Source organism: Podarcis bocagei (assembly GCF_964188305.1).
Source record: "Podarcis bocagei genome assembly, chromosome: 4".
Classification (NCBI taxonomy): domain Eukaryota; kingdom Metazoa; phylum Chordata; class Lepidosauria; order Squamata; family Lacertidae; genus Podarcis; species Podarcis bocagei.
Window position 1 is genome coordinate 3,940,112 of NC_138128.1, and position 10,993 is coordinate 3,951,104.

Consider the following 10,993-nt stretch of genomic DNA (forward strand, 5'->3'; position numbering starts at 1 on the left):
TGTTCTTCCTCATAGATTTCCCTCCCGCACCAGAAGCCTTTTTCTGTGGTCCATACATACTCTAGCCAGGCAAAAGCAGTGTGAAGCAGGGCCAGCGAGGGGGGGGTGGCCTGTGGAAGGTGGGTGTGGCCTGCAGAGAGTTCTAAGGGCCGGACAGAGCAGCCTGGAGGGCCAGAGTTCAGGGCCTGCGGTTCCTTAGCCCTTCCCTGGAGATCTGGGAGGAATTGTGTTTCCCTCCTGAGGGCGCTCACGGCCCTGACCCTGATCATTTCATGATTCTGGAGAGCTGCGTCCCAGCTTGGGCCGGCCCTTGAAGGGGACAGCAGCCCTCCGCTTTCCCTGACGGCATTTCTCCGCCCTTCTCGGCACAGGCGTCCAACAAAGTGAGACTGGCTGCCATCTCCACCTTCAGCCACCTGTTTGAGATCGTCCAGTGGGGAGGCAAAGAGCAGATGAAGGCGCTCGCTCTCCAGAGCTTGGTCCCCCTCATGGTCCATCTCCAGGACAGTGTCCCAGTGAGGAAGGTAGGCGGATGCAGTTCATCAGAAAGCAGCAAGTCCTGGCTTAAAGGTAAAGGGACCCCTGACCATTAGGTCCAGTCATGGCTGACTCTGGGGTTGCAGCGCTCATCTCGCTTTACTGGCCACAGGAGCCGGCGTACAGCTTCCGGGTCATGTGGCCAGCATGACTAAGCCGCTTCTGGCGAACCAGAGCAAAGCACGGAAACGCTGTTTACCTTTACCTATTCATCTACGTGCACTTTGACGTGCTTTCGAACTGCTAGGTTGGCTAGAACCGAGCAACGGGAGCTCACCCCGTTGCAGGGATTCGAACCGCCAACCTTCTGACTGGCAAGTCCAAGGCTCTGTGGTTTAACCCACAGAGCCACCCGCGTCCCATCTCCTAACAACAAAGGGACACGGCAAAGGGATGGTATCTGCAATATACAAAATACTACTACAAAATCCCACAAACCCCCTAGACGTAATAAAATAAAATATGGGAGGATGACATAGGCTATGAGATTAACCCCACCCAATGGACTGGAATGTGGTCTAAACCTCCCTTTAAATCCATATCAGCGAAAAGGAAAGAACTCGCTCTGAAACTCACAGGTTGTACCTAACACCACGGAAACTAACGCTAATACACCCAGGAGCCTCACCAAAATGCTGGAGAGGGTGCACCTCCACAGGCACATACCTCCACATGTGGTGGGAGTGTCCCAAAATCCAACTCTTCTGGGCAGCAATCATACAAAACATATGCAAAATAACTAAGCAAGTATTAGAAGTCACCCCAGAACTGGCCCTACTAAACATCTTCCAAGACAATAATGCGCACAAAGCGCTCATAACCCACCTACTCTCAGCAGCCAGAAGCATCATAGCCAGACACTGGAGAGACCTGTCAGGAGTAAGCATGGACCAATGGTACCCAATAGTATGGGAAACAGCCTTACTAGAAAAACTAACCAACAAACTGAAACTGACATGGGGACAAATAGAAGACACCTTCACCCCGGTGTGGCTCCCCTTTATCACATTCACAGCCCAACAAGACAACGACACAAATCCACTAACAGCACACAAATCAATCTGGCTAACCTGTGTCAAACACACACACACACACACACACACACACACACACACACACACACACACACCACTCACACATGAAAACAAATTTCACTACAGCCAATCAAAGACAACCAACCAGACCCTAGGCCAGTGCCAACCTCTCTCACCACTAAAGCAATACAGTGGTACCTCGCAAGACGAATGCCTCGCAAGACAAAAAACCCGCTAGACGAAAGGGTTTTTTGTTTTTTGAGCTGCTTCGCAAGACGATTTTCCCTATGGGCTTGCTTCGCAAGACGGAAACGTCTTGCAAGTTTGTTTCCCTTTTCTTAACATCGTTAATACAGTTGCGACTTGACTTCGAGGAGCAACTCATAGAACGCGGTGTGGTAGCCTTTTTTGAGGTTTTTAAAGATTTTGGTGATTTTTGAAGCTTTTCCAAAGCTTTCCCGACACCGTGCTTCGCAAGACGAAAAAAATCGCAAGACGGCAAAACTCGCGGAACAAATTAATTTTGTCTTGCAAGGCACCACTGTGCAATAGCAAAGAGAACCCACACAAGTGACACTGACACAAAACCCCACAAATACACTAAGTAGAATAGAAGCATTGCCCCCCGACCCCACCCCACCCACCATTCCCCCCTCCACCTCTTTCCCCTTTTTCTTCCTAATGTAACACTAATGTCTCACAACAAATGAAACTGATCTGTAGAAAACGGAACATGAAAAAAGAGACATTGCACATACTTTTGTAAACCAAGAAATCTTTAATAAAAATATATTTTAAAAAGGGGGGGAAGCAGCAAGGCCTCTCGGCTAGGATGTCAGCAACTGGTGTCCAAGCCCTCATTCCATTAGCGCAACGATTTAGGCTTGTCAATGGTGGAGCTAGCTGCTCGGGCACCCGGAGTGGAGATCCGCCCATGGGGGCAGGCCGATCCACCCTCGGGGGCAATCCACGAGGTGGCATGATCCGGTGGGGGGCCAAGCGCAGCCCGATCCTCCCGGCGGGGCGCTGATCGCGGTGTGGTTGTGCAATCCTCCCGGCAGGGTGTTTTTTTACATATATTTTTGTGGTGAACTGCCCCAAGATTTATGGAAGTAGGGCTGTATATTAGTAATTATTTTATTATTATTATTAACTTATTCTTCAATATTCTGCCTGAGTTTTCAGCAGCTGCAGTGGCAGAAGCTGTTACTCCCACCCTCACTTCTTTTACAGATGTGTTGGATCACTCTGAGAAGAGCTGACAAGTTTCTGAAATCCTTCATCCAGTTGTCCATCCAGGAAAACGAAACCTGGAACTTCTGCAAAAGTCTTGTGAGTGCCTCTTGTTTATGTTGTTTTTCAGGGAGTGGGCAGCCAGAGAGCGATGGGGAAGAAATTGGGTTTTGATGTCACTGTTGTTGTTACATTGTGTATTTTGTGTTTTTACACTGCAAACCACCCTGTGATCCTTGGTTGGCATATAAATTTAATGAATAAATAAAAATAAAAAGGCACATATTGGTGGAAATAGCCTGCATTGTACAGCAGAAAAGTGCTTTGGGGGAAAATGTTTGCATACAAATATATGCCTATTTGGGCTTGGGCTGGGTGTTCATCAGTATGCAGATGATACCCAGCTCTACCTCTCTTTTCAATCGGAACCAATGAAGGCAGTGAAGGTCCTATATGAGTGCCTGGAGGCGGTTGGAGGATGGATGGCAGCAAACAAGATTGAGGTTGAATCCTGACAAGACAGAAGTACTGTTTTGGGGGGGTCAGGGGTTGGGCGGAGGTGGGGGACTCCCTGGTCCTGAATTGGGCAACTGTGCCCCTGAAGGACCAGGTGCGCAACCTGGGAGTCATTCTGGACTCACAGCTGTCCATGGAGGCACAGGTCAATTCTGTGTCCAGGGCAGCTGTTTACCAGCTCCATCTGGTATGAAGGATGAGACCCTATCTGCCCGCGGACTGTCTCGCCAGAGTGGTGCATGCTCTGGTTATCTCCCGCTTGGACTACTGCAATGTGCTCTACGTGGGGCTACCTTTGAAGGTGACCCGGAAACTGCAACTAATCCAGAATGCGGCAGCTAGACTGGGGACTGGGAGTGGCCGCCGAGACCATATAACACTGGCCCTAAAATTTAAAATGTTGGTGCTGACCTTTAAAGCCCTAAACGGCCTCGGCCCAGTATACCTGAAGGAGCGTCTCCACCCCATCACTCAGCCTGGACACTGAGATCCAGCTCCGAGGGCCTTCTGGCGGTTCCATCACTGCAAGAAGTGAGGTTACAGGGAACCAGGCAGATGGCCTTCTCGTTAGTGGCCCCCGCCCTGTGGAACACCCTCCCATCAGATATCAAGGAAATAAACAACTATCTGACTTTCAGAAGACATCTGAAGGCAGCCCTGTTTAGGGAAGTTTTTAAAGTTTGATGTTTTATCATGTTTTTAATATTCTGTTGGGAGCTGCCCAGAGTGACAGGGGAAACCCAGCCAGATGGTTGGCGTGTAAATAATAAGTTGTTGTTGTTATTAGGAGAAATTTGCACAGCAATACTGCTGAATTTTCATGAAGACTTATTAAAATAATAATAAGCAAACAAACAATAAAAAACAGCTAGTAATAGTAATTGCAAACTGATGTGGCAGTGTAGAAAAGTGAACTTAAGGGAGGAGGACTGAGAGATTGAGAGGAACCAGAACAGGCAAGTCCACCTTTGCCTCTTCCTGTATTCCCTTTTCTCTCCAGAAGACTATTCACACAGTGCATAGTTAAACTATGGAACTCCCTCCCACAGGAGCTAGTAACGGTCACTGACCTGAGTGTCTTCAAAGACGATTAGAAGAATTCATGGAGGAGAGGGCTGTTGATGGCAACTATCCTTGATGGCTGTGCTCTGCCTCCGCGGTTGGAGACAGCCACGCTTCTGAAACCCAGTTCCTGGGAACCACAGGAGGGGAGCGTTGGTCTTGTGTTCAAATCCTGCTTGTGGGTTTCCTAGAAGAGTCCTGGGAGAACACGATGCTGGACTAGATGGACTGCTGGCCTGGTCCAGTACGTTCTACTGATGTTCTTGTGCAAGACTGGTAGGCTTGGGTTGACCCTGCCCAGGCTCCATCCTTGCTCGTGAGGAATGGCATGCATTGGAAGGAAGGGAGAATTTCCTCACACAGCTCCCTTCTCTTTTGGACCTGCCTCCCAGGTGAAGCGCTACAGAGAACAAGGGGAAGCCATCCTTCTGGATCAGGCCTTTGTTTACCTGGAAAACCCCCGAACCACTTTGAGAGATGGAGCCATCAGGCTGTTAGGCAAGTTATGTTTGTTATGAAATTATTGGGCGGTCATTCATTAGTAATGCACATGGTGCTTCAGACAATGTCTCTGGGAAACAACAGCAGCAGAGGACAGTTCCCTGCCCTTAAAAACTTCCAGATCACCTGCTTATTAAGTGTGGCACTGCCCAGGGAATTTTTTAGAAACCCCAAAATACTGTGTTTTTTTAAAAATGGATAATGTGATTTGTGAGATTGGACCCATCACATCATAAAGCAGGTGAAGTCACACCGAAGTTGGTCTGCCATCTTTTATTCAAAATGGCGCCTGGGATCCCAGTGTCCACAAAAACTGCCGCACCCGCCTCAAGAGCTCTCACAGCGAGTTTGGCGGCAATATCTTGAGAGCTGGCCATACTTATGCCAAACAAGGAGGTACAGTCAAGGCAAAGTCACATTTGGGGCCGCCATCTTGATTCAAAATGGTGCCTAGAACCTAAACCCCTCACCTCAGGAACACTCTTGTCAGGTTTGGTATCCCAAGAGGTGTCAGAATGCCTAGAAAACAGCTTTCATTTGCCCTGTCAGTGGCTATCCTAAACGAGTCCATGCTGAGCCAAGCCGTTAATTTTTCACTTGCCTCTAGAGTGAGTTAGGGGCAGAATGTGCCAGGGAATGGGAAAAAGCTCTAACCATGCTGCCATTTCCAAAATGGCGTGGCTAAGCATTGTGACTTCTCCTAACTGAACCCGCTACCTTTGGCCTGCAGAGACATGTGCTCTGCCATTGGGCTACTGCAATTCCCTTGGTGGTGCTGGAATAGGGAGCCAGGAGTCGGCTCCCCTAAACTGCATTCACCCTGTAAAAAGGTAAAGGTAAAAGGACCCCTGACCATTACGTCCAGTCGTGACCGACTCTGGGGTTGTGGCGCTCATCTTGCTTTATTGGCCGATGGAGCTGGCGTACAGCTTCTGGGTCGTGTGGCCAGCATGACTAAGCCACTTCTGGTGAACCAGAGCAGCGCATGGAAACGCCATTTACCTTCCCGCCAGAGCGGTACCTATTTATCTACTTGCACTTTGACGTGTTTTTGAACTGCTAGGTTGGCAGGAGCAGGGACCGAGCAACAGGAGCTCACCCTGTTGTGGGGATCCGAACCGCTGACCTCCTGATCAGCAAGCCCTAGGCTCTGTGGTTTAACCCACAGCGCCACCCGTGCCCTGTGTTCACCCTGTAGCCCCTGGCAAAACCTGTTGCGGGCATCTCTCCCTGCTTCAACATTTGTTTGTCATTCGGGGAGTGGCAGCCCTTTCTGACCAAGCACACGGCGGGCATTTCTATCCCTAGAAATCATCGCTCAGGAGTCAAAGCACCAAGGAACAGTAAATGCCATTGCAACCGGTGAGTAGGAATGATGTTTGGATGCCCCTGCCCTGCGCAGTTCTGGCTCTGCCGCCTCCTTTTCTGACTCTACTTTCTTCTTTTTTGCATTGGATTTATACTCCACCTTTTTTTCTTGAAGGAGCTCAAGGGGGCGTTTGTGGTGGTCCCCCTCCTCAATTAATCATGACAACGGCCCTGTGAAGTACAGTAGGTTAGGCTGAGAGTGGGTGGCTGGCCCAAGGTCTCTTGAGCAGAAGCCTGGGGGGGCAATGACATGTACATCATGTGCACAGGATGATGCGAAGAGCCGGGGGGGGGAGGCCAAATGCCACAACAGTACGGATTGTTCTCAACATTGAGGGGACCTGGCTCCCTGTTATGTACTGAGTTGGTATATTTCACTCCCCCCCCCAAAATTGTATTGGGTCCAAAGGAACCTGGCCCCCTTAGAGTTGGTATCTATCCTTTGTATGCATGGTCTTCGTTGCAGGAAGTTTCCTTATCCACCTTTTCACAACTAGGTCCTAGGATGGGTTACAGCAATGTAACCAAGTAGTTATAAATAAAAGGAAAGGTTTTTCAGTTATAAAACTGTGCATATTTCTTTAGTGCCTTGATGGAATTATTTTATTGTGCATCTTGATTATGAGTGTATGTGCATATCTATACAGTGGTACCTCTGGATGCAAACGGCATCCGTTCTGGAGCCCCGTTCGCATCCTGAAGCGAATGCAACCCACATCCGCGCATCTGCGCATGCGTGGGTCGCAATTTACTGCTTCCACACATGTGCGTGACATCATTTTGAGCGTCTGCGCATGCGCAAGTGGCGAAACCCGGAAGTAATGCGCTCTGTTACTTCTGGGTCGCCGCGGATCGCAACCCGAAAAGGCTTAACCTGAAGGGACTTCAACCTGAATTATGACTGTATCTAGATAGATATATCATGGCTTAACACTTGTAAACTGTTTAGAAGCCACCTTGGCAACCAAGATGTGTGTAAATCAGCAAATAATGCTAAGAATTCTAAAAATATATTTTAAAAAGAAAAACAAAAAAGGAAGCAGTGAAAGCGTCTCTCTGTGTCTGTTCTCTGTGTTTTCCTTTCCCTCCTCACTTAGTCCTGGATCTTGTGAAAGTGGAAAATAAATCATCCCACCTCAAAATGGCGGTATCCGACATAGCGGAGGCCTTGGGGCAAGAGGAGCGCCCTTCAGGAAACTTCCTGGGAAGATGCGTCAGCAGACTCAGAAGGATCTGGAAGAGATAGAAGCTTTTCCTCTGGAAAGGGGTGGGGGGAAAGGTAAATTTGGACTCACTGTTGCTGGCAGCCATCTTTTTAAAAATAAAAACCAAAAAATAATATTTTTATTGGTTTTTAGACAAATGCAATAACAATAACCATTAAACACCCAGCAAGTGTTTGTTCTAGCCATTGACTTTAGACACAAGCTCACACATTCAGTGGTCAAACCTATTACTTAAAGTAACCTCCCCACAGAGAAGGCTGAGCAGCTGTTATAGTAAGGTCTTGTTATTCCTTTATTTCCTTGATTTTGATCCCGCCCTTCTTCCCAAAGGAGCCCAGGAGGGCAAACGGAACAATTTAACAAACGAATATTTTAAAAACAGCCTGGCAGACAGCAAGTGGTGAATTCCTGAATGAGCTACGCAGGAGCGCCTAGTCTGGCATCTGCTCATGTTGGTTTTTGCAGCCTCTCCTTCCGCAGACCTTGGGGGGGAAAGGAGCTTTGTAGACTCCAGTGTAGTGGTTCTCCCCTTCAGCCATGCCTTCAGTGTGGGTTAGGCTGGTTTTGCAGACAGTCCCTCTCGAGGGCTGGACCCCATCAGGACTCGCCACCGTACAGTTTTGACCACCACCTTTCAACCCAAGCATCCCCTCTCCCCTACAATCCCGGCTTCCCAGCAATCGACTGAAATCGCAGGGGAGCTCAAGGTCTGGAGGGAAAGGGACCAAACATCCCACGGAGTGGTCCACATACAATGTCCTTTTCTCCTGTAAACTCAGGTACCTGTGTCTTCTCCTCCGGCTCGCCTGCCCCACCAGACCCTGTTCAGCCATGACTTGTCTCCATCTCAACCTTTTTTTTTTATAATCATATTTATTAAAGTTTCCAAAAAGTATAGAAATACAAAGAAAAAGAAAAAATAAAGTACACTTAAAACCTTACTTTCCTTACCAACTTTCTGGGACTCCCCCCTCCCCCTCCCAACTGTATTCCCCTTTCATTAATTTGGTTCTACAAGCTCTCGCTCCCAGTTTAAAACTTAATTTGTTTAACCCACTATCCAATTTGAATTATACAATCTTACCACCATCCCGCATCATTAACAGAAAAAGAAAAAAAGATTTTTCCCCAAGATCCACCCCAGTTTCCTTCCACGAATTCCCTTTTTTAAACACGTCCAACCAAAATAAAATGATATACAAGAGTTATATAAAGATATAGAAGATAAAAGCAAGAAAAAGATTCAAAAAATAGTTACACAGCCTTTGGATTCCAAATCTCCCTCCCCCCCTTCCCCGGTTTGAATTCCCCATGTCCATCAGTCTGTATGTTGTCAGCCTGGAGGTCTCAATTCCATGGCCAGATTTCTCCCCAATTCCACCTTGCCGGTTTTCTTTTAGTTTATTTATTTTAATGATATTTAACTTCAAACGTCCAATCTAAAAAAAGGCCTTTAATTCCCTTGATCTTTACCGCTCCGCCCATTGTTCTTTCCATGTCGTAGTCAGTCCTTTGTTCTTTTTATTATTTCTCAGGTTTCTTGTCCTGTTCAGCTGCTAAAACGTTCTAATTCAGAAATCTGGTGCCTCTACAGAGGTTATTGTCGTTCAGGAACAAAAACTTACGTCCAGTCCCTTCCTTTCTTCAATAGAGAATTCTATTGTCTCCTTTAATATAAACACCTCTGTAGACAAAATACTGTTTCAGTTTTGCAGCTTTCCCAGAAGATAACGAGCCCTGTGCGAATCCCGGAGTATTTTTCCACTTACGAACGTTCTTGTAATGTCCTGAAACCCCTCTAGGGGGATTGTAGTAACTTTGTTTCCTCTAATCCAAAAGTCAAGTAGTTGTTCCTTATTTTCGACAGTTTATATCCAAATTGTAGCAAATTGTAGCAAATTTAACCAGCAAAGTCCCCATAACCAAGTCCTCTTTATATTCTCCAACTTTGACAGCTACTTTGACAGCTGTCAAAGTCTCCGTCTCTCTTCACCAGGCTCTGCAAATCGCCCCGGTTCCCAGGGGGGGGGTTACATTTTCCTTCTCACCCTCCACTCTTCTCCTCCAGCACAGTTCTTATAATTTCCCATCGTGGAATTAATAATTTTTATCAAGAATATGCTTCTCCTTCGACCTTGGTTACCCGGTCCTTGTTTTAGCATGTTTACAAACGGGGGGGGGGATTGACTTCCTTTTTGGATCACCCCCGCTCGTGCCGAATTCGAAAATAAATTCTTTTTTTCTCCTTTTGAACCCGATTTCCCAATTACTCACGGGTTGTTGTTGATAGTCCGAATTTTCAATGGAAGAAGTCAGCGCTCTCCGTCGAATGGCATGCGGCTTCGCTCGGCAGGGAAAGCAGAGGACTCACAGCACCACGCCACTCCCCGGCACCCGATTCGAAGCCTTTAAAAAGGCTCCTTCACAAGTCGGGAGGGCGCTAACGGTGCCAGCCGAGTCACCCATGTCCACGGGCTCCGTGCCCGTGGTTTTTAAGGGTCCCCGCGTCGCCGGCGCGGTAGGACCCAGCCCCTGCCGAGCAGACTCCCTCCGGAGCTCGGAGGGAGTCCGCCATTCGGCGATGGCGCCAACCCGGAAGTCCATCTCCATCTCAACCTTGACTCACCCAAGCTATCTTCCATCCCAGGCCTGCTCCGCCAGAAACCAGCTCCATCTGAATCCAGTAGTCACCACCACAGGCTTGTTGCTGTTGGTTTGCCAGGACCGACTCCCTTTTTTCCACTCCCTGGACTTTGACCAGGCCAGTTGTTCCTTGATCCCTGCCTTGGCGCTTGGGTTTGAATCATGCGTTTGATCCTGCCTACGGCGTCCGGATCCACTTCCACCCCAAATTTCTACTGGGTGTTTTAATCTCTGCCTTCTTTGGGTTCCTCTCCCCAACAACACCTCATAAAACTCTCTGACTTTGCTCTACTTACAGAACAGGTTTCTCTTCAGCTAGCCCAGGCGAGAAATCGGCCATTGTTCTCTCTAAGAACTTTGCTCAAAAAGCATTTGTGTTTTTTGTCCTCTGTGGCGTCTCAATTCCAATGAAATTTCTGGGATATGCTTATTGTGAAGACAAAGCTTTTCATCCTCAAACCCCTCCATTATTTTATGTATTCATGTGTGTATGGCAGTATTGATGTCCGGCCTTTCAGTACCAAGGCACGTTCAAGGCGGCCTACAAAATAAATGATGTGAAATTAAGCCGAAGTGTAGTCTCTGGTTTTATGTGCTGGCACGTCCCAGCATGTGACCTTTGTTGCTCCATCTTCACCACCCAGTGGTCTCCTGCAACCTCAGAAGACTCTGCCCTCCTTCTCTCACCACAAGGCCTTTGGCACAACTCCTGTAGCAAAGCTTAATGATGTGTAGCTGAAATGGTTATGCGTTCTTCCCATTTACTAGGGATGGTGGAGGAATTCACTTTGGATTTTAACATGAACCACATATTCACCCTCCACAGAATTGTGTGATGTACTTCTCTAACCAAATATTTTGGAGGGAGGAATG

General features: G+C 47.8%; 1 protein-coding gene across 1 annotated transcript; it reads left to right on the forward strand.

The window, feature by feature from the left end:
• The first annotated feature begins 310 nt into the window (after window positions 1-310).
• On the forward strand, window positions 311-8,334 carry LOC308585124 (uncharacterized protein). The gene is made up of 6 exons (XM_081190714.1): window positions 311-524; window positions 2,805-2,903; window positions 4,775-4,880; window positions 6,192-6,245; window positions 7,349-7,530; window positions 8,257-8,334. The coding sequence occupies exons 1-5, from the start codon at window positions 453-455 to the stop codon at window positions 7,495-7,497; spliced, it is 480 nt and encodes a 159-aa protein (XP_081046840.1). The 5' UTR covers window positions 311-452; the 3' UTR covers window positions 7,498-7,530; window positions 8,257-8,334.
• The last annotated feature ends 2,659 nt before the right edge of the window (window positions 8,335-10,993 follow it).